This window comes from Ornithorhynchus anatinus, chromosome 16 (genome assembly GCF_004115215.2).
Source record: "Ornithorhynchus anatinus isolate Pmale09 chromosome 16, mOrnAna1.pri.v4, whole genome shotgun sequence".
Lineage (NCBI taxonomy): Eukaryota > Metazoa > Chordata > Mammalia > Monotremata > Ornithorhynchidae > Ornithorhynchus > Ornithorhynchus anatinus.
Window position 1 is genome coordinate 34,785,062 of NC_041743.1, and position 23,244 is coordinate 34,808,305.

The 23,244-nt window shown below is 54.8% G+C and overlaps 1 protein-coding gene across 1 annotated transcript in view; it reads right to left on the minus strand.

Annotated features, from left to right (window-relative positions):
• TRIM8 (tripartite motif containing 8) overlaps positions 1 to 13,885 on the minus strand; it is a 28,962-nt gene extending 15,077 nt beyond the window's left edge. Inside the window, exon 1 of the mRNA XM_007667718.2 lies at positions 13,307 to 13,885. Coding sequence (XP_007665908.2) covers positions 13,307 to 13,876 — 570 coding nt within the window. The 5' untranslated portion in view covers positions 13,877 to 13,885. The remainder of the gene's footprint in view (positions 1 to 13,306) is intronic.
• Positions 13,886 to 23,244: the final 9,359 nt, after the last annotated feature.

Below are 23,244 nucleotides of genomic sequence, written 5' to 3' on the forward strand. Positions count from 1 at the left end.
GCCTACAGTTTTCTGAGCTGGGGCTGCCGGAAGCTTAGCTGTCACCACGGCAACAGCCACCGTGGCCTCTTTCGGCCCAAGCCCACATGACTAAAAGACTCTGTTGCTGGCACAGCAGGTTTTGGGGGGCAGGGGTGGATTGAAGTGGGATGGGGAAAGGGAGCAGCAAAGAGTGAGGGGAAGGAAAAGAAAGGTCAAATGTCCTGAAAAAAATACCAACCAACTCACCAAAAAGCCCCTCCAGTAGTTCTCTGGGAACACCTAGAAGTTGAGAGCCCTTGTGGGATGGGTCAGGATGGGTGGATGGAAAGGATAGAGGCAACTTTGTGGTCTGGTTTGAAGGAAACTCAGACATATGGACTTGAGGAACCTGGCTCGAAGGGAAGGGGGCTGAGGGAGAACAGGCCAGGTCACATGTGGGTACATGCACATGCCTCAGGGGCCAGGGGTGGGGGTAGACCCCAAAGAAGGGTGAGGGACAATCTAGGATCTGTCTTGCAATGGTCCTAGAGGGGCACGAAATGGAAAGCAGGCTGCTGGGCCTGCCCAGAGAAGACAGCATGGGCCTGGGTTGTGGCCTGGCCTGAGACTTGGGCCCTCACCCTTCTCCCGGATCTCTCTTCTCCTGGATCTCAGCTTCTCCATTTTGGAACAATCAATGCTACAGTCTGCACCTTCCCTCCAAAGAAACAGCCTCAGCCCACGGTCTCATGCCTCCCTTCTCTTTCCTTGTGAAGAAAGAAGCAAGTCACCACCACCCCCATTTTCCAGAACTCAGGCTCATGGTGGGGAAGTAAACCAGAGGAAGCAGTGAAAAAGGAACCAAGTCTTCCCGGACCCGATCCAACTCCCAATCCTCTGTGTCATAAAAGCTCTCCAGCTTGTCCTGGGCAGAGTTGTGCTCCCCCAAAATCAGCCCTACCAGCAGAGCCCTTTGGCACCTCAGGGCGTGAGAAAAATATGCTATTTCTTTTATAGAATTATAAAGAAGAAGCATGGCCTAGTTGATAGAGCACAGGCCTGGGAATCAGAAGGACCTAGGTTCTAATCCCAGCTCTGCCACTTGTCTGTTGTGTGACTTTGGGCAAATCACTTCATTTCTCTGTGCTTCAGTTACCTCATCTGTAAAATGGGGAATAAGACTAAGAGCCCTGTGTGGGACAGGGATTGTGTTCAACCCGATTATCTTCTACTTCCCCAGTGCTTAGTATAGTGCCTGGCACATAGTAAGCACTTAAATACCAGAATTATTATTATAGTCTTTGGATCTAATGATATACATTGGGGCTGATAAACGAGAGTCCTTACTTGCAAGACTGGGGGAGAAAGTGGGATGGAATTTAGGGGCAGAGCAAGACTAGGCCAACATGGGCTGGGGCACCCTAAATAAAGCAGGGTCCAGGTCCAAACACAGTGGCAACTGGCCCGTTACTGTGGACGGCACAACCATCCTTCCTGTCTCACAAGCCCGCAACCTTGGTATCATCCTTGACTCTGCTCTCTCATTCACCCCACATATCCAATTCACCACCAAAGCCTGTCAGTCTCACCTTCACACCACCGCCAAGATGTGCCCTTTCCTCTCCATCCAAACCACTACCACGTTAGTACAATCACTCATTCTATCACTGGATTACTGCACCAGCCTCCTTTCTGACCTCCCAACCTCCTGTCTCTCCCCACTTCAGTCCATACTTTACTCTGCTGCCTGGATTATCTTTCTCTAGAAACATTCTAGGCATCACCCCCTTCCTCAAAAATCTCCAGTGGTTATCAACTGTCATATCAAACAAAAACTCCTCACTAGTGACTTCAAAGCCATCACCTTGCTCCTTCTTACCTCACCTCCTTTCACTCCTTCTACATTCCAGCCTGCACACTCCGCTCCCCTGGCCCACATCCCTATGTCTGGCCTGGAACACCCTCCCTCCTCAAATCCGCCAATTACACTTCCTCCCTTCAAAGCCCTACTGACAGCTCACCTCCTCCAAGAGGCCTTCCCAGACTAAGCCACTCTTTTCTCAGCCCCCCCTCCCCTCCGCGTCACTCCGACTTGCTCCCTTTGCTCTGCCCCCCTTCTCCCTGCCCCACAGCTCATATATATATGTACATACCTATAATTCTATTTATTTATATTGATGCCTGTTTACTTGTTTTGATGTCTGTCTCCCCCCTTCTAGACTGTAAACCCAGTGTGGGCAGGGATTGTCTCTCTTTATTGCAGAATTGTACTTTCCAAGCACTTAGTACAGTGCTCTGCACACAGTAAGTGCTCAATAAATACGACTGAATGATCAGGAGGGAAGGTAGGAGCAAGATGGAGATTCACACACAGCCACAGGGCCAGGGTCATTCTCCTGTTCAGGTCAAAATGTTTCTGCTCATCTGACCCAGCCTGACAGCAGGACCATGGGCAGGATACTATGATGAGGTGTGGCCCTGGGGTCCCCACTAGGATCAGGACAAACCATCACCAGCCACTGTAGCTTTGAGGACTTATGGTATGTTAAGTGCTTACTATGTGCCAGGCCCCATATTAAGTGCTGGGGCAGATACTAGGAAATCAGGTTGGACACAGTCCATGTCCCACATGAAGCTCACTGTCTTAATCTTCATTTTACGGATGAGGTAGCTGAGGGACAGAGAAGTTAAGTGACGTCACACAGCAGACAAATGCCATAATTAGAACCCAGGTCATTCTGACTCCCAGGCCGGGCCCCAACCACTAGGCCATGCTCTGTCTCCCGTTTTGGGTCTTTAGAGGTTCACAAGTATGAGTCGTTGGAATTTTAAGTTTCCAAGCTTCTGGGGCACACGACAGGTAACCGCCATCTCTTGCCAGAGCCGGGGGAAGAAAGGGCCAAGTTTTCTGGGTGGCTCTGGCACCTCCTCCAGCAACCCCACCTTCCAGGACACCACCTCCTCAGAGGCTCATTGCCCACGATTGGGTGGTTCGGAGGGAAGCTCGGAGACTCGATATTTTAGGATGCAGTTCTCCCAGTAGCTGCAGGAAACCAAACAGCAACAGGCCCCCTCTGGTCTCGGCTGCCAACCACTACCGCCTAGATGAAGGAGATCCTAGGGGGAACAGCGTAGCCTAGTGGAAAGAGTGCGGGCCTAGAAATCAGAGGATCTGGGTTCTAATCCCAGCTCTGCCATCTGCCTCCTGGATGACCTGGGGCAAATAATTTCACTGCTCTGAACCTCTGTTTCCACATGTCTAAAAATGGGATTGCACACCTGTTCTCCCTCCCTGTTTAGACTTAGATCCCCATGAGGAACAAGTACCACAGTACCAACAGTCTCCCATGTGAAGCAGCATGGCCTAGTGGACAGACCACGGGCCTGGGAGTCAGAAGGTCCTGGGTTCTAATCCTGGTTCTGCCTCTTGTCTGCTGTGTGACCTTGGGCAAGTCGCTTCGCTTCCCTGGGCCTCAGTTACCTCATCTGTAAAATGGAAATAAAGACTGTGAGTTCCATATGGGACAGGGACCGCATCTAACCTGATAATCTTGCATCCACCCCAGTGTTTAGAGCGGTGCTTGGCACATAGCAAGCACTTAACAAATGCCATCATCATCACCACCAACCCCACTACCTGGTATCTACCCCGGCGCCTAGCACAGTGGTTAGCGTATAAGAAGGGCAATTATTTGGTTGGGGCCCCAGCTCCGGGCCGTAGGACGCGGTGTCGAGGGGCCCCTCTGGCCCGTCCACGCCTGGTTCCGACCCGGAATCCACAGCGGGTTTGGTTGGCACGGGCCAAGTCTCTCACCGGTCTCCACTCCGAGCAGGAGTCCCGCAGCTGCCTCTGAACCGAGGCGTGGGCCATTCCCGGGGCCCTGGCTGGGGGACTGCATTCCTCTGGGAGCCAACGGCCCTCCTCCGGGGTGGGTCTTGTGCCCCTCGCCAAACTGGTTTGCATTTCTCCACCAGGGGCCCCATCCCTGGACTCGCTTCAGGCCAAAGACCTGGGGTTCTTCCCTCCAGCAGGCCAGGGCCCCCATGCAGCCCCGGGGTTAGGGGGGCTTCAAAGCCACTGCCGGTCTTGGCTCCCTAGCCCGCCAGGGGCGTTGCTGGAGTTTGCTGACGGTTAGCTGCCGGCAAGGCCCTTTGATACAGGACATTGGGGCTGTATAAAAGTTAATAAATAATAATAATAAAACCCTCAAGTCAACCTTGGAGAGAATCAAGGTCAGAAGGGAAATGGGGCCCCAGGGGCTTGACGCAGCAGCAGGCTTTGCAGAGTTTGCAAACAAGCAGGGGGCTGCGGCAGAAAAGGGGAGGGGTGGTGGCACTGGGGCTGCAGCCCCACCTGGAGAGGCCAGCTACCCTTGCAGAGGGTGGGTGGGAGCAGGTGCAGGTGGGTAGGGATGGGGCAGCTCCCTAAGGGAGAGAGTCCAAGGTGGACAGGCTGGGGGAGAGGGGAGGGAGGCTGGGAGTAAACTTTCAAGCTGTCCTTCACTCTCGACTTTAACTCTATTCTCCTCAGTCAATATTTCTTTCTGAGCACTTTCCATGGGCCAAGCTCTGTACTAGGCAGTTGGGTGAATATAATAGCAGACATGAAGGATCCCTGCCCTCAAGCTCTCCTGCTTCTATCCACTTCTTAGGCCTTCTCTCCTATCTGAAACTCCCTCCCCTCCCGGCTTTACCGAACTCCATCTCTCGCCTCCTTCAAATCGCTCCCCAAAGCACCACGTCCCCAAGGAGACATTCCTGGATCGATTCCTCACCCTCACCTTCCTGGTCGTGTCATCCCAATTAGCCACCTCAGCACTCACCGATTTATCTATTACCTATCATTTATCTGGCGCCTGCTATTTAGAGCTGTTCTCCCACTCCCAACCCCAACCCATTCATCGATCCCTGTCCGTTGTCTCTCCCTCCATTCAACAGTGAGCTCCAAGGTTGGGACCGGTCTTCAACTTCCCTCATTCGTCCCAAGCGTCTAGTACAGTGCTCGGTTCGTAGTGGGTGCTCGTTAAAAACTGGTGATCCTGACTTTTGGCCCGCTCCATGACTCACTGCACCTCCTTCCCCTCTGTGAGCTAGAGGCATGCTAGCTCTTGGGGTAGGTGTGGACACTTGGAGGGATCCCATTTGGAGCAGGCTCTGGTGGGGTGTGGGGGGAGTCTGGGGTGGGTCCACCCCCAGGGGCCTGGGAGGAGTCGGTCAGGTGAGCAGCTCCCTCCCCATCTTGCCGGCTCACCACCAACCGCCCCCCACTGACTTTGTCCTGCGGGGCCCCAGCAGGTTCCAACAGGATCAGGGGATCGGGCGGGCGTTCCAACAAGACGAAGCCAGGTAGATCAAGAAGCAGAGTGACACCCCCAAGCCCTAGTGGGAGGGGCAAGGACCCGGGGGAGGTGGGGAGAGACACGACCGCCGGGCAGCCTTGCCTGCCCCCAGTGTGCGGCCAAGACAGCCGGTCCCAGATGCTATATGCGGCCAGAACTATTGCATCTTCCTTCCGGGGGGCTGGGGGGTTCCCACCCCCTTTACCTGGCTGGGGAGTGGGTGGAGAGAGAAGAGGAAATCTCGCAGCTCCAGCTCGGCTCCCAAATTCCCATCACCCCAACTGCCTCCGCCCCTTCTGCCCTCTGGGAGGCCTGTCCCGACCACCCCCGTTGGAGATGGGGACACACACACAGTTTCTGAGCTGCTGAGCGGAATTAGCTTTTGCCATAGGGAGCGCAGCACACCAGGATGGGAGAACAAAGAGGCAGGCACAGAAAGCCGCCCTTTGTCTGTGAGCACAAACGCAGGCCGGGAGAACAGCGATCCCAGCGCAGCCAAGGCTGGCCTGTGGTTGGGGGTTCTCTCCCACTCCCTTTCCCTCCCCCTCACCCCCGACCCCCAATCACCTCTGCTTCTCCCTGCCCCTCCTCCCCACTCCACCTGCAGCCCTCACTCAGCTCCCGCAGAAGCCTCTCCTTCCTGCTCCATATACCCAGATAACAAAACCTAAACCTTAGGGAGACTCTCATCTCCTCTCCCCTCCCCCTTGTGCTGAGAAAGCCCCTGTCCCCGTGCATTCATGCGCACACACATGCAAGTGCATGGGTGTGCGCGCGCACATACACACACACACAAAAAAAAAAAAAAGAAAAAAAAAGATGCTGGGCCACTGGAGTTGTGACCAGCGTCTAGGCTCAAATGCAGTGTCAGCAGGACATACGGTTGGTGCGGAACCTGGGGGGATGGGGCGGCAAGGGGGAGTCTGAGGCCCAGCCCACAAAACCACCAGCTCCACTCGGACCTCTGGATTCCCCGGATGGAGCTTCGCCCTGTCGAAAAGGCAGGGACCCTGGAAAAAGGTCCCACCCTTCAGGGGATGTGGCTAAGACACCTGCCTGCTACCACCCAGGCCTCCTGAGTTGGGGAAAGGAAGAAGGGCAGACCAGAAAGAGATCTTCTGGGCCAGCTCTCCCAAACTCACTGGGCTGGGCTGGCCCGGCGGCTGGGCTGCAGAGCCTCAGATTTCAGGTAGGGGAGGGGAGGAGGTGGGCAGAGAGGAAGGAATAGAGAAAGCTGGAGCCCAGTGAACAGCCATTCTTTAACAATCATCGCTAGGGGTTCCCGACTCTGCACACAGCATCTCAAATTCACTTTCCGAGGCAACCCCCTTCAGTCCCTGAGCCCCCAAATGACACCCAGAACTAGTCTCTTGCCATCCACCCGCCCAGTCTTTCCCTGCAAGATGGAGGAAATCATGAAAAAGAGGTCCCAGGACTAAGCAGCTCTCGGACCCTGGGGAATCAATACCAGATATGGGTGTGGAGTGGAGGGGCCAGAGGGAGGAGAGGGGAAGCCAACCCACCTTGGGGGATGGGTTATTTAGGAGACTCTCCACACACCCACTTCCAGACTCTGCCTGGGCCTCCCAGGACCAAACCTCCACAGTCCAGGGAGGACCACACAGCCAAACCGCTCATCCAGCATCCCTGGCACTTTCTGGGCTGGGTCCATTTTAAAATTCTTTCAATGGGAAGCTTCAAATCAACCCTGTAAAAGCCTCCTCACGCCCTGCCTTCAGCAATTGCTCCAGCACCTTTTGGGGAGGACAATTCAGAGAGGCAGGGTGGGATGGGGAAGAGAGGGTGAGAAGTTATTCTCATCTGGAAAATAGGAATTCGACTCTTTTCAACTTCTGCTTGGCTTCCAAGAAATGGCAACGGATCTGTCCAGGTCAGAGCCCACCCAAGAGTCACTGGGTCAGGTTCTCTCACTGGACACCACCCCCACCATCCCCCCGCACCCTGAACTTCCTGGCCTGGCCCACCCTGCTCCCCCCAAGTGATGGCTATGTATGCCCCCCTTGGCCCCTAGGATCCCTCAGTGCCCAACACCTTGAAGAGGATAGGAGGGGAAGGAGGTTCCAAGTTGGATTCTCCGGACAGCCTCTGCCTCTTCTCCACCCCAAAACCTCTTGACCTGGGCTAGTGGACTTTATGCAAGAGCCTTCTCCTCAGTTTACCTTTCCCTATTCCCTCTGAAAATGCTCGACTTTCTCCTGCCCAGAACACCCTTTCTGCAGTTCCAGGCCCAAGGCTCTCTAAGGGTAACTCAAGGTCTGATTCTTTGACAGATTCTCAGAGATCCCGGAGGAGAAAGGGGTGACCCACCGGAAGAAGTAATTTTGGTATCTACTGAATGCAATGCTGTATGCTAAGTGTTTGGGAAATGACATGCTGTATGCTAAGTGTTTGGGAAAGGACAACTGAAGCTAAATCCACATTCCCTGCCCACTAGGAGTTTACAATCTAGTGAAAAGTTTACAGTTTAGCAGATCCTCCCCGACAGGTGAAAAACAGCCTTCCCCACCCTCCTGGGATTTGGGCCGGTTGAGGGGACACACCTTCCAAAACAACCAGACCAGAGCTGGCCCATTCCTCCTGAAAACCTACAAGTACTAGGACAAGTAAAAGAAAAGTTGTGGCATCGTCAACTCTGGACACCACTTACGTCAAAGGCCTCGAAACCCCTAAATGTCACCAGAGACTCAGAGTTGTGGACCAACAGGAGAGATGGCTCTCTTGGGTGAACCCCACTTAGGGGGTAGGGCAGGGAGGTGGTTTAGGTATCAACTTGAGGAGAAGGAAGGGGTAAAAATGGCTTTCAAACCAAAGGTATTGGTCTCAGGGTGCTAGGAATAGGATTAGCATAAGATCCTTGAGGGCAGGGATTGTGTCTACCAATTCTATCATGTTGCACTTTTCCAAGCCCTTAGTACAGTGATCTCTACATGTGTAAATGCCACTGATTGATTGACAAGGTATTTATATGAACAGAGTTGGAGTTAGAGGAATCGATTGTATTTGGAAGCCTCAGAGGTGGTCGGTCCCAGAAGGAAGACCAGACCTACGCTCCCTAGCTCCCCCCCAGACAGAGGGGAGAGGAAAGGAGTGGCACTCAAGTGAGCCCCAGAGCTCTGCTCCCATCTCGAGCAGCCCAGGATCAACCTCCACACTGCCCGGTGAGGAGGCCAGTCGATGTAGGGAGGGAGGAGCAGGAAAGGAGGGGAAGGTATAGTGATATCCTTCCTCCTTCCCCGCCCCCCCAGCCCTAAGCTGGCATGTTTCAATCCACTTTATTGAGGATGTTGGCTAATAAAATTCTGGCCCATCCCCCTTGGGCTAAAAGAAGCACCCATTCACCCTTCCGCTTCTGGGGAGTAATGCCTATCACTCAATCAATGGCATTTATTGAGTGTTTGCTATGTGCAGAGCACTGAACTAAGCGCTTGGGAGGAAGCAATCTATGAGGAGACGGGGAAGGAAGAAGAGCCCTTCAAGGGAAGGAAGAAGGAGGGCAAGGATCAGCTATCTCTTTAAGAAGAACTCCAGGGTCCCTATCCCCCATCCCACCCCACCCCTACTCTACCCTACTGACTCCGTCGTCGTCAGGACCACTAACCTCTGTAACAAGATGGATAATTGGCTTTCCAATCCATCTTCCAGTTTCCCAGCGGGCTCTGGTGCGACCCCAGGAGGCTCCTTGGAGAGGGAAGGGTTGGGGTTGGCAGGTCTCAGCTCCCCCACGCTAGAGAGAAGTGCCGGAAGTTGGGGCCTTCATGGACAAGGGGGTCCCTCCCAGATTGAGGCTTTGGGCTCTCCACCTCACTGAGCCTTTTTTTTTTTTTTTTATCTGAACCTCAGTTTCGCCCTCTGGAAAATGCTCTCACAGGGAGCCCTAGGGGGTTCAGAGTCCAGCAGCTCTGAGCTCGAGTGTAATTAGCAGAGAACCTGGCCACTTAAACACCAAGTCACTGGACCTTCACCGTGCCTCTCCCAAGCTCTGAAGGGGAACAAGCCCCAAGGGCTTCCTCCCATTCCACTACCTGCTAATTCTGCCACTGCCTTGCACATCCCTGGATGTGGGGGGAGAGGGGGTGGAGCAGAGACTCTTTGGACCCCTGCACAAGCTCCGGAATGGCTCCCAGAGATGAAGAAGCCTAACTGGGGGCATTCATTTGTACCTCCCCTTTCCACAGGGGGCCTTCCCCACTCCCGCCCTCTCTCTCCCTCAGCTACATATCAAAAGCCCCGGGTTTATCCTCCCCTTAGCACATCTGGGCAGAGAAGTCAGCATCAAAGGGATACGGCCCAGGCTGATCCTTCCACCCCCAACTCTTATCAGGCTGTACAGGCCTGCTCCCTCCCCCATCTCTCTCTCTCTCACACACACACACACTTTTGTATCCTGGCAAATACTGACTTCCTCCTTGCCCCACACCCACCTTCCTGCATCCAGTTTAGAAGGCTCCTTCCCCCTTTTCTTTTTTCACTGCCATGTCCCCCTGGCCAACAGACCCTCGAGAGACTGGGTAGGCTAGGGTTGGGCAAATGGAACAAGACTGAGTTATTCCAGGATTTTGCCAAAAACAGGGGTCTGTTCATTTTGGGGTCACACAGTTTCCTCCTACAACTATTCTTGGCTAGGGAAACTCTGACCAGCACATGGCCAGCTCTGGGCCCCTCTAAGAAAGGAGTCCATTTGCAAGGCCAGAGTCCAGAGCCCCCAACCAGGGTAGCAAATGGGAAACCCGGGGCCTCCCAAGGATCCACCCAATCCTGGCTCCCACACCCTAACTGGCAAGGCTGTTTGCTCCCGGGAATTTAACAGATGAATTCTGGAGGGGCAGTGGGGTTTGTTGTTTCAAAAACTGGTTCTGTTAGTTCCCCGCTTGCCCTCAGGTGGGGGCTGCCTGCAGAATGGGGCCAAAACTGTTTAATAAATAAAAAGAGAATTACAAATTGCCTATAATGCTCACCTAAAACATTTAAAGTGCTTTTCCAACATAAATAATTGAAAATAAGTGACAGGCCAAGAAATCACATTTCTAAATGAAGATGGGAGACGGAAAAGAAACTTCCCGATTGAAAACGGTTAAAACCCCGAGGAACATGGTACGCCTGGGTTTTTAAAGATGCTGAGTTCACAAATATATACGCCCATATCAAAACCTCTCAGAGCTACACACACACACACACACACGCACTATCCCAAAATACCAGCTGCCTTTAAAGTTCTGTGCTTTTCTCTACCTCCCTCTCCCTTATTCTTTTTTAAGAACTAGTGGTGGTCTCTGGGCCTGGCCTGCTGGGAGCGGGTCTGCTGCACTATTCTGTGAATCATTACTGAAAATGCACACAGAGGGAAAAGTCGGAGACACCAACCAACCTCCCTGAAACCAGGGGGCGGAGCCGGCAGCCAGAACGGGGCCTCTGCTTTCTGGGCGACTCTCCGTATAGATCGGCCTTGGTTGTCGGAAAAACCCAAAAGCAGCAGCCACGGCACCGCGGTCACTCCCCCCGGCCCCTGCCCCCAACCCCAGCCTCCTCGGGGAACCCTCCTCCAGGTGCCAAGGTCAGGGGCGGATCTGGGGCTGAGGAGCTGGACATCTTGCTTTCTCCTGCCTCTGCACTTCTTCCTGTTGTGGCACTCCCTCCTGCCCCTTTTAAACCTTATTAATAGCACTGGGGTCTCGGAGACAGACTCCAAGATCTTTCTGTGGGTGGGGCGAAGATCTCTTCCCTCCCTGGTTTTTGGTTTTTCCCCCAAACCTGAGGCTGGGATGGTCTGCTCCTCACTGCTCTCCCCTCTCCCTAAACCCGCACCCCCCATCAACCTCACATTCTCCCAGGCCTCTCTTCAGAGGCTATTGGGCCGTTCCCTGTACAGAAACGCCAGCGGCTGGCTATCCGATTGGAAAGTTGTTATACAGCAATTTTTATTTATTACTCTCCACCCCCATTCCCCATCCTCTCCAGACCTTTTTTTAAGTTTTTTATTGCTAAGTGGTGACTCATTCTGGCTGCTTTAACACACACACACACACACACACAAACACACGAAGCCTCCCCCCGCCCCCCCCCCCCTTACAGTAATTTCCCTGTGCAGGCCTTTGTAGAGCGTCTGCATCCCCAGTCGGGCCACTGGGGCCTCCTCTTAGCACACACCACCAATGCCCCTTCCCCAAAAGCTTGTCCGGTCCTTGCAGACCCTGGGTTATAAAAAGGGCTGATGCCCCCATCCCCCACCTCGCCTCTTCCTCCTCCTATTCCCAACATGGGCCTTGATCAATTAGCAGGGAAGGTCGTGGGGGTGGGTGGGTGATGTGTCTCACACACACACACACACACACACACACACACACACACACACACTCTCTCTCTCTCTCTCTCTCTCAATCTCTCCCATCAGGCCCTAGGGTTGAATTTAGAACTCGAGTCCCCAGAAAGTGAAAGAGCTAGGTGTGCAGGTGGCTGGGGTTCCCCACATTCAGGGGTGGGGAGAGGGGCGCACTGGCAGGGAGCACAAAGAGTAGGGGAATACCCTTCGCCCCACAGCCAGCTGAAAGCCTGGAAACATTGCATCATCCAGGGCTCTGGGCCTCCAGGTCCCATCAGGGAGGGGAGGGGAGGTGTGCATGATGGACTTGATGGGGGAAGTGGGGGGAAGCGGCAGCAGCAGTAGAGAAGGAGGGAGGGGTGTTGCGATTTGACATTGACGGGCTTTACAATGGGAGGGATGCACGGTAATCAACACGGCTCACAGCCCAGGGGAGCAAGCTGCCTGAAACCAGATTTCAACGCAGCTCAACCTTAAACCTATTGGATTTTCGCCCCCACCACTCCCCTCTCCCCCTCATCTGGGAGCGGTGCTGGAAACAGAGAGGGCTGGGCCGGTTGAAAAGGTCTCAGGGCAATGGGTGACAAATCCCAAATCCCTGCAGTGGAAAGCAAATACTTTAAAGATTGTTCATACGGACGGAAGCGCTCTCTGGCTCTCTCGCCTCTGACACTCTGCTTTTGGAATAACGCTTTAAAAAGGTGGCCCAGGCCTCCGTTCTCCGAGGATCTCCATTCTTTATCCATCTGAATAAACACACAGCTCTCCGATCTCTTTCCTTCCCTACTCCCACCCGCCCCCCCCCACCTCCCCCAACATGTGTTTCTAATGGAGCTTGAAACTAACATGGCTGCTTTTGTTTACTTCCTAATTGGTATGCCAGCATCATGTATCATGTCAGCTCGGCAATGGCACCGGGACATTCATTACATAAACAGCAGCTGGGGAGCCGGCGACCGGGGTCACTGACATGGTGATTTCATGTAGGTCCTATATAAACACCGTCTGCCTTAGAAGAAAACCCCCAAAATAAAATCTAAAAACCTCAATCAGAAGATTAAATCCCGATGCTCCACGGCACGCTGCAACATGACTACATAGACAGACGCGCGTATATACCTGCGTGTGTAAAATGAGGGCCGTCACCCTGAGAATCTGCTCCCAGATCCAATCCCCAACTTTCCCAGGAGTTTTACGGCGTGGGTGGGAGGAGGGAGAGAAAAGCGGCGTTGGGACCTGGCTTCCCGGGCGGGCTGGCTCCCCTGTCCCCTCACCCAAAGGTGCCCAGGCTCCCACCCTCCCGATGAGACGTCCCCAAGCCTCGGGGTCCGGGACGAGTGTTTTTTTTGGTGGTTTTGTTGTTTGTTTTTTTTTACCCTTCCCCCGCCTCCCATCTGCAACTGCCGCATTTAGTTATGCATTTTTTTTTTTCCAGATCTCCCCACCCAGACCGCAGGCGTCCTCCCTTCTTCCCCTCCCCGGACATCTGGTCTGTGGCCACCCCATCCCTGCCGTCCGGGAGGGCGCCCGGGTGGGGGCGAGCGGCGGGGCGGTCCAGGGGTTAGGGTCGGGGGCTCAGGGGTTAGGGTCGGGGGTCCAGGGGTTAGGGTCGGGGGTCCAGGGGTTAGGGTCGGGGGCCCCGGGGTGGCCGGGTGGAGCCTGTACTTGCCCGGATCTCATTCCTCCGGATCTCCACGTCGCAGACCGAGTGTCCCTGGTGGGCCCCGCTGTAGTAGCAGCAGAACTGGCAGACGGCCACCTGCTCGGCCTCGCAGTGATAGAGGCGGTAAGCGTTGTGCTGCGGGCAGCTCCAGGCCCGCACTTCGTCGGCCTCCACCAGGAGGTGCCCGCGGGCGGTGGACGGCTGCTGCAGGTGGGTCTGCACGTGGGACTGGCAGCAGGGCGCTTCGCAGCGCAGGCAGATCTTCTGCGCCGGCAGCGGGGGGCCCCGGCGGCAGAAGACGCAGTGCAGGACGGCGGGCGGCTTGTCCACGTGCAGGGCGTTGAACTTCTCCACGATGTTGGTGAGCTTGAGGTTCTTCTCCAGGCCCGGCTTCTGGTTGTAGGCCTGGTTGCACTCGGGGCAGCGCACCAGGCCGGCCTCCTTGGCCCACGCCTCCCCGATGCAGCCCCGGCAGAAGTTGTGCTTGCAGGGGAGCTGCACGGGCTCCACGAAGACGTGCAGGCAGATGGGGCAGATGAGCTCCTCCTCGAAACAGTTCTTCCAGTTCTCGGCCATGGCGGCGGCCTGGGGGTGGGGGTGGGGGGGGGGCGACTGATGGGGGAGGGGGCTGCCTGCCTCCCCCCCGACCCCCGCCCGGATCCCCAACGGTCTTCCGAGGGTTAGAGGCTAGGGCCGGGCATGAGCGCCGGGGCCGGTCGGCTCCCGCCCACCAGGTCCGAACATGCGCCCCCCTCTCCTCCCCCGGGGGAGGCGGCTGGGTCCGGGCCCGCCGAGGTCTTCGGGCCCCCGAGGTCTTCACGCCCCGGCGGGCGAAGGCTGCGGCTCCGGTCCTAGCGGGCGCGGCCCAGTTTACCCAAGGTCGGGGGGGGCGGTCGCTGCATCACCCGGCCCGGGGGCCATTCACCACCCTCCCCCGAACCCCCCCCCCCCCCCGGCCGCACGATCGGGCTGCGGGGCGCCGGGGAACGGGCGTCCACCTCCTCCCTCCGGCCGGTGCCCGCGCTCCGCCCCGGCCTCGCCTCTCCCGGGCCCGAGCGTCGAAGGAAGGACGGCGGCCCCTCCAAGGGCGAGGCGCGGAGCCACCGGCCCACAGGACCGGCCCGTCCCCCCGCCTTTAACCCCGGTCCCGCACCCCGGGCCCGGCGGGGCTGGATGCGGGCAAGCGGCCGGCGAGGGCCTCCCGGACCGGGCCTGGGCGGAGGGGCGGCTCCGGGGGAGAGCGGTCACTCATTCAAGATGAAATTCCAGTCCGCGGCCAGAGAAGCCCGGAGCTCCCTCCCTCCTCCTCCTCCTCCTCCTCCTCTCACAAATAGAAACGGAAGGGGGAGGGAAAAAAAGGGCTGGGGGGGAGGAAGGGGGAGGGGGAGAAAAGTAAAAAAAAAAAAGGGGGGGGGCCGCTTCCAGTCTTTCTCCTTGTCTCCCGGGTGAGTTTCCTTCCCACCTCCGGCTCTTTAAATCGGAAAGCAGGAGGCCCCTCCGCACTCTTGCCCCCGCGCCCCGAAATCCAAATCAAAGACCGTCTCGGACCCGGGCTGCGGGGAAAACAAGCCTTGATCCAACTGGAAAGGAATTTTTCTCAACTGCTAATGCTCAACCCTGCCCGAGTCCTTCCCTTTCCCTCCTCCTCCTTTCCCCCCCGCAGCTCTCCCCCTCCCCCTCCCCACTTTCTTTTCTTCTCCCTCTTTCCCGGGGACTTGCCAGCCAGGCTGGGCACAGGAGAGGGGGCGGGGGGCGGGCCCGGAGGGCTGAACTCTGTGCAATCCCGGGGAGACGGGGCTCAGTCCCCAGCCATCTTGGGCTGTCGCTCCTGCTCAATTCGCAGAGGGCTTTTTTTTAAAAAAAAAAAAAAAAAGAAAATTCAGGAGGAAAAAAATAAATAAGAGCTGGGTGATCCCTCCCGATCGTTTCCTTCCCCCCCCCCCCGAAAAAGTAATCAAAACCAAACCGATTCCAACCAGCCAGTCCTTTGCTAGAATCTCCCTGCCCCAGCCGGCGCCTCCGCTGCCTCTGCTCAGCTGAGGGGAAACTCCGGATTGAGACTGTGCAGTCAGCAGCAGCTGCTGCTGTTGCCTTTTGGCTTTATCGTCAGATCAAAAAAAAAAAAAAGCCAACATACAACTCATCACAGCCACCTTCAGCCATCTTGGGTGTGTGGGTTAAAAAAAATCTGTTTAATAAAAATAGATGTCTCGAGACCCTTCTCCCCCCTCCCTTTTAATACTAATAAAAATAATTATCTGCCAGATCAAGGAAGCCCGGGGCTGCTCTTTCTCTGCTCTCCTTCCTCTCCGCCCCCCGTCCGAATGTAGGCGATCCCCTCCCTCAGTTTGGAGGGGATGAAAAGGAGAAACAAAATTAAACCCTATACCGATTTCACCGGGAAGAACACTTCACCGCGCCTCGAGAGGGTAGTGAAAGAGAGAGTCCGGCGGGCTGCGGACTGGGTTATAAATGGTCCCCGCAGCTCAGGATGGGCTAGAGGTTTGGAAATTACGAGGCGGGGGGCAGCGTTCCTCTCCCCCCCCCCCTTTAAATATTGCAACCTCAAAGGGACGATGGGTTACTGTAGGAGTGAAGGCCCAGCTAAGGAGAGGCTCTCTCCTGTCCAGGGAAGGGGATGGAGTAGGGGGGTGCTAGCCAGAAGGACCGGCCACAGGCTGCATCCATCCACCCACCTGGCCATCCGACCCCTTCTCCCACCTCCACCACCACCTCCTCCAGGGCGCCCTTAAAGAGGCAGCTTCACCTCAAGCTGCTCATCCAGCCATTGCCTCGACTTCTTTCAAATGGGGGAAGGGGGGAGGGAGTGCGAGGGAGGAGGAAGCGGCGGCAGGTCCTTTAATCAGTGCCTGCTTAGCTCGGGGGAGGGGAGCGCTGTCCGGTCCGGAAGTGTCGCCAATGCCGCCGCCGCCTCGGCCCGGCCTGGCCCGGCCCGGCCCGGCCGCAGGAGGCGGGAGCGGCCTCGAAGGTGGCGGCGGCCATTGGCTGCCCCGGGCCTTCTCCCCGCCTGCCGCCGCCACGTGACCCGCCCGCCTCCATTTGCTCCATCAGTCGGGCGGCTGCTCTTAAAAGGGCAACCGTGCGCCCCCCCTGGCGGCCATTCTCCCCTCCCGCCGCTCCCCTGCCCTCCGGCTTTAAGGGGAAACGCCGAGGGCGCATGCTTGCAGCTGTCAAGATTCACTGGGGGACCCCCCCCTCACCCCCAAAAGAGACATGATGGAGCGGGGGAGGTGTTCATGAGAGACTGTAAACCCGTGATTAATAATAATAATAATAATAATGTTGGTATTTGTTAAGCGCTTACTATGTGCCGAGCACTGTTCTAAGCGCTGGGGTAGATACAGGGTAATCAGGTTGTCCCACGTGAGGCTCACAGTTAATCCCCATTTGACAGATGAGGTAACTGAGGCCCAGAGAAGTTAAGTGACTTGCCCACAGTCACACAGCTGTCAAGTGGCAGAGCTGGGATTCGAACTCATGACCTCTGACTCCCAAGTCCGTGCTCTTTCCACTGAGCCACGCCGACTTGTTCATTCCCAGCGCTTAGTACAGTGCTCTGCACATAGTAAGCGCTCAATAAATACTATTGAATGAATGAGAGAAGCAGCGTGGCTCAGTGGCAAGAGCCCAGGCTTGGGAGTCAGAGGTCATGGGTTCGAATCCCAGCTCTGCCAGCTGGGTGACTGTGGGCAAGTCACTTCACTTCTCTGGGCCTCAGGGATCTCATCCCAGCTCTGCCACTTGTCAGCTGTGTGACCTTAGGCAAGGCACTTAACTTCTCTGGGACTCAGTTACCTCATCTGTAAAAGGGGGATGAAGACTGTGAGCCTTATGTGATACCTGATGACCGTGTATCTACCCCGGCTCTTAGAACAGTGCTCTGCACATAGTAAGCGCTTAACAAATACCAACATTATTATTATCTGTAAAAATGGGGATGAAGACTGGGAGCCTCACGTGGGACAAACCGATGACCCTCTATCTCCCCCGGCGCTTAGAAGAGTGATATGCACATAGTAAGCGCTTAACAAATACCAACATTATTATTATTATTCCACTGCCCCAATCATAACATACTTCACGTTTCTGCTTCATCCTCCCCAACCATTCCTCCATGCCCTCACCTTTACCTGGCTGGTGGGAGACTGAGAAGGCTCGGATAGGACTAGAGGCCACCGGTTCTGATCCCCGTGTAATAGACCCCTGAGAACCTGAAGGGAGGTTAGCGGGGGAAATAATAATAATAATATGGCATTTGTTAAGTGCTTACTATGTACGAGGCACTATTTTAAGTGCTGGGGGGGGGGATACAAGGTGATCAGGTTGTCCCACGTGGGGCTCACAGTCTTTATCCCCATTTTACAGATGAGGTCACAGAGGCCCAGAGAAGTTAAGTGACTCGCCCAAAGTCAGCCAGCTGACAAGTGGCGGAGCCGGGATCAGAACCCATGACTCCCAAACCCAGGCTCTTTCCTCTGAGCCACGCTGCTTCCAGGGTCTCTGGTCCAGGGGAAGGGTAGGAAGGATGCCCCTAGGTGTGAGGGTGGAGTGGCATCATGACAGCAGTCCCCTCTCCCTTTATGTAATCCTGGTTCTCACCTTGATCTCACCCTCCCAGTCCTCCCTGGAAAACCCCACCTCTTCCCCTTCTCAAGATGGGTGGTGTGGCTCTCAGCATCACCCCTCCGTCCACTCCTCCATAGAATCCCAGGAAACACCTCATAAAGATGACATGGCCGGGCTGCCTTGCCCATGGGTCTAGTTCAGTCCTTACCCATACTTATCTTGTAGCTCCTCAGGGTTTTTTTACTTTTTTTTAATGGTATTTGTTAAGCCTTTACTATGTGCCAGGCACTGTACTAAGTGCTGGGGCAGATACAAGATCAATGGGTTGGACACAGGCCCTGTCCCACATAGGATTCCCAGGCTTAATCCCCATTTTACAGATGAGGTAACAGGCCCAGAGAAGTTAAGTCACTTCATTCAATTGTATTTATTGAGTGCTTACTAGGTGCAGCGCACTGTACTAAGCGCTTGGAATGTACAATTCGACAACAGATAGAGACAATCCCTGCCCAACAATGGGCTCACAGTCTAAAATGGGGAGACAGACAGCAAAGCAAAACAAGTAGTCAGGCATCAATGCCATCAAAATAAACAGAATCATAGATATACACACATCATTAATAAAATAGAGTACTAAATAAATAATATATACCAGTATACACAAGTGCTGTGGGGAGGGGAAGGGGGTAGAGCAGAGGGAGGGAGTAGGGGGACTGGGGAGGGAAGGAGGGGCAGAGGGCTCAGTCTGGGAAGGCCTCCTGGAGGAGGTGAGCTCTCAGGAGGGCTTGCCCAAGGTCACACAGCAGACAAATGGTGGAACCATTCTGCTAGAGGATAACCTCTGTGACCCCAGCACTCCTTCACACCCCCACTGACTGGCTAGGTTAGGGTTGAGAGCTCCTCTTCTTTAGGGAGGTAGGCAGAGGATAAAGTGAAGAAGGGAGTTTCAGAGGATCAAAAAAAGTAGAAGAGTACAACTTCTCTCATTCCTAGCCATTGTCCCGAATGAATTTTAGTGTCTACCTCCCCTGCCAGATTGAAAGCTCCTTGAAGGCAGAGATCCTGCCAACTAATTTTCTTATGCTCTTTCAGACATTTAGTACAATGCTCTAAATACAGGAGGTGCTTAATAAATGCTATTAACAGCTCAGGAAGGAGTATAGGCCTACATACTCCTAAATAAATTAACTCCTACACAAATAATATACAAACTTATAACAACACAGTCTATTTTTTTAATGGTATTTTTTAAGTGCTGTGTGCCAGGCACTGTACTAAGCGCTGGGGTAGATACAAGATAATCAGGTTGGACACAGTCCCTGTCCCACACGGGACTCACAGTCTTAATCCCCATTTTATAAAGAGGAGGGAATTGAGGCACAGAGACGAAAAGTGACTTCCCCAGGACACAGCAGACAAGTGGCAGAGTCAGGATAAGAACCCAAGTCCTTCTGACTCCAAGGCCTGTACTCCATCCATTAGGCCATACTGCTGCTCAATGTATTCTTCGTATCTAGAATTCTCCCAACCTCTCCTCCAAATCTGGACTTTCCCCTAGTTTGAAACTCTACTAAAACCCACCCCTTCCAGGAAGACTTCCTAGATTAGGGCCACCTTCAGGTGAGGAATCATCATCAGTGGTATTTTTTGAGCACTTACTGTGAGCAGAGCACTGTAATGAGCTGTTGGGAGAGCCGGTGGTAGACGTTCTCTGCGTACAATGAGCTTAAAGTCTAGAGGATTTCCATATAATCAATGGCACATATTTCTATTCTCTCCATTTGCTTATAATAGTAAATAGAGTATTTAAGGGTTTACTATGTGCCAAGTTTGGTGCTAAGCGCTGGGGTAGATAAAAAGGAATCAGATTGGACACAGTCTTTGTCCCACCTGGGGGCTCACAATGTAAGGAGAGGGAGAACAGGTACCAAATCCCATTTTAAAGAAGAGAAACCTAGGCATAGAGAAGTTAAGCCCCTTGCCCAAGATCACGCAGCAGGCAAGTAATCGGCAGAGCTGGAATTAGAAAAACCTGGGTCTCCTGGATGGCCAGGTCTGCGTTTGTCCCTTGTATGGAATGTCGACTTGTATGTTCTGGTGCTTTGGTTTTTCTGTCTGGTCTCACCTATTAGCGGAGCGCAGGAATGTTGAAGTTTGAATCTGGACTGCAGCAGAGGAGATGGATTGGGCCCCGTTTCTAACTGGGGGTGCAAGCTGCTTGACCTCCCCCTCTCCCAAGGCAGAAAATGGCCACTGTGTCCCCTTCTCCCCCACCGCTCTGGACTCTGTGCAGGAGACAAGTTAAATTAGAAATGCTGCCAGTGACTGTACCATTTTGAGCCCTGCCCTTGAGACTTTAAACCCCAACCCCCGCCCCCAAGGTCTCCTTCCTTTTCCTCTGTCAGTCCAAAATCCGGGACCGGGTTCTTCACACAGTGAGTCATCGGTAACATGGGGAGGGGCGGGTGGATGCTCACTGCCTCCACAAATCGCAATCAATCAATAAGTGGTATTTACCGAGCGTGGGTTCTCATCCCGCCCCCGCCACGTGTCTGCTGTGTGACCTTGGGCAACTCACTTCACTTCTCCAGGCCTCATCCGTAAAATGGGGCTGGAGGCTGGGAGCCCCATGAGGGACAGGGCCCGTGTCCAACCCCCTTTCCTGGCATCTACCCCAGCGCTCGCTACAGTGCCCGGCACACAGTGAGGACTTAACACATACCACAGTTATTATTATTATTATGGATACCACCCCCCTGGCCCCACCTGGCATTGCTCTGCTCCCTGGGAGAGGAGACCACTACGGGCTCCCCGCATCTCACACTGGCCTAGGAATGTGCTGACATTTGGGGGTACACCCACACCGAAGCTTGCACACCCGGCCGAGGCACTAATCTGTGAAAAGCCCAGAGGCGCTCCGTCCCGCCCCCCTGCTCCCCTTTTCTGTTTGTGCGCTCCCTGACTTCGTTGTGCAGGCCGGGCCTTCCCAGGGGGAGGGGCTGTGAGCCTGCGGAAGGGACTGCAGTGGCAGCTGCCGCCGCCGTCGCTCTTTGAAGGGGCCGGGCTCCTGTCCTCGATGATTAATACCGGGGGCTGAGCTAGGCGCTCCAGGCCGGGACCACACAAAGGGGGCCGCGGCCCTGGGCTTTTCCCTGCCTGCAGGCCGTCTTCCAGGAGAGTGGGGGCGATGAGACGGCAAAGACCCCCCACCCTTGAACCTCTTTGCCAGGTACGGCCCTGTACCTCCAGCTCATTCACTCAATAGTATTTATTGAGCGCTTACTATGTGCAGAGCACTGTACTAAGCGCTTGGAATGGACAATTGGGCAACCGATAGAGACAATCCCTGCCCATTGACGGGCTTACAGTCTAATCGGGAGAGCTCGTCTATCTCACCACCAGCCAACGTCCTGCCTCTTGGCCCGGAGCAGCCTTCCCTCCTCAGATCCGACATTTCCTCTCCCCCTTTCAAAACCCAATCGAAGCCACATTGCCTCCAGGAAGCCTTCTCTGACTAAGCTCCCCTTTCCTCATCTTCCGCTCCCGACTCGCTCCCTTTATTCATCCCCCCTCCCAGCCCCACGGCATTTACGTACATATCTGTAATTCATTTATTTATATTATCTGCCTCCCCCTCTAAACTGTAAGCTCCTGTGGGCGGGGAATGTGCTGGTATATTGTTATATTGTACTCTCAAGCTCTTACACACAGTAAGTGCTCAATAAATACGATTGACTGACTCTTCCTGTTCCTCCCCCCGTGTGGGGGGCAGGGAGCTGAAAATTGGGCCTTCCGTGAGGTGTGGAAGGGGCTGGGAAGCTTCCAGAGGTTGCCCAACCTCTATCTAATGATAATAATAATAACTGCGGTATTTGTTAAGCACTTACTTTGTGCCAGACACTTACTAAGCGCTGGGGTGGATAAGAGCAAATCAGGTTGGACCCAGTCCCTTGTCCCACGTGGGGCTCACAGTCTTAATCCCCATTTTCCCGATGAGGTAACTGAGGCACAGAGAAGTGAAGTGACTTGCCCAAGGCCACAGAGCAGACAAGTGGCAGAGCCGGGATTAGATTCTGAGTTCTGGTCCTTCCTGGGGAGGGGGCAGTCACGGATCCAAGGGACAGACAGAACTGGGGTGGGGAGGAGATACCTGCCTCCAGTTTATGTTCCCTCTCCCTCCTCCATCGGCGTGTTCTCTGGGCCTGGAACCATCCCTCATGGTTCCCTAACCAACCACCCCCAGGCATCTCTCCAGGTAAATCAAACAGACTACACGACCGACCGAGCGGGGCCACCTGGGCCTAGGCACCCACTCTCTGCCAACCCCTCCTGCCCCCTCACCTTCCCAGTTGCTCAGCTGAGGGCTGACTCACCTCCCCTTCCCACCCAGGTGCATTCTGATCGGGCCAGTTGGGCCCGATCTTCTCACCTCAGCTCTCCCCTCCGGTGCCCCCTGCCTTCCTCCCCTCCATAATAGGCAGGGGCCCCCTTTGTGTGGATGAGACTGGCTTGTCAGGAAATGGTGTCAGATTCTCCAATCCTGGATTCCCTCTGCCCTTTTCCTGGAGGAGTTCCCTCAGCTATAGGGAACGGGAGGGGTTAGAGAGTGGGGGAGTGGTTGTGTGTGTCTGTGTTTGTTTATCCCTGGGCCACTGGGTCTGGCAGAGTACAGAACCAAGCTCTCCAGACTCTCATCCTCCAGGATATCAGCTAGCCTTGGGGCACCTCCCTGGGGTAGTGAACCCAGATGGAGATGCCCAGGCCTTCCACCCAACTCCACCACCACACCCTGGTGCTGTTCTTTTTCCTTTTCCCTCAGAGAGAGAAGTGGCTCTTTCAGATCAATTTCTCTCCCAAATCAGTCCCCTCCAGGCAGGAATTCTAAGAGGACCCAGCCTTACTCACTGGAAGGGTGACTGGGGAGCCTGGGGCTTTGGGCAGGGGTCGAGACCAAGTCAGTACCACTGGGGGGAAGGTGATGATGATGATGGTATTTGTTAAGCACTACAATGTGTCAAGCGCTGTTCTAAGCACTGCGGTAGACACCATCTAATAAGGTTGGACACAGTCCCTGGCCCACATGGGGCTCACAGTCTTAATCCCCATTTTACAGATGAGGTAAGAGGCACCGAGAATTTAAATGACTTGCCCAAGGTCACGCAGCAAGGTGCCGTTTCAAGGCGGTGACAACGAGCAGAGGCGGGAGTGTACCCAGCCCCAGCAGCCCCACCTCCCCGGTCCACAGCCCCTGGCTCCGCTGGGAGGGCAAGTACTGGGACCTGCTCTAAAGCCTAGGGAAAAGCTGGTTTACTTTGTCGTGGTTCAGGGGGAGGTCATTGTGTGTGAGAGTGTGTGTG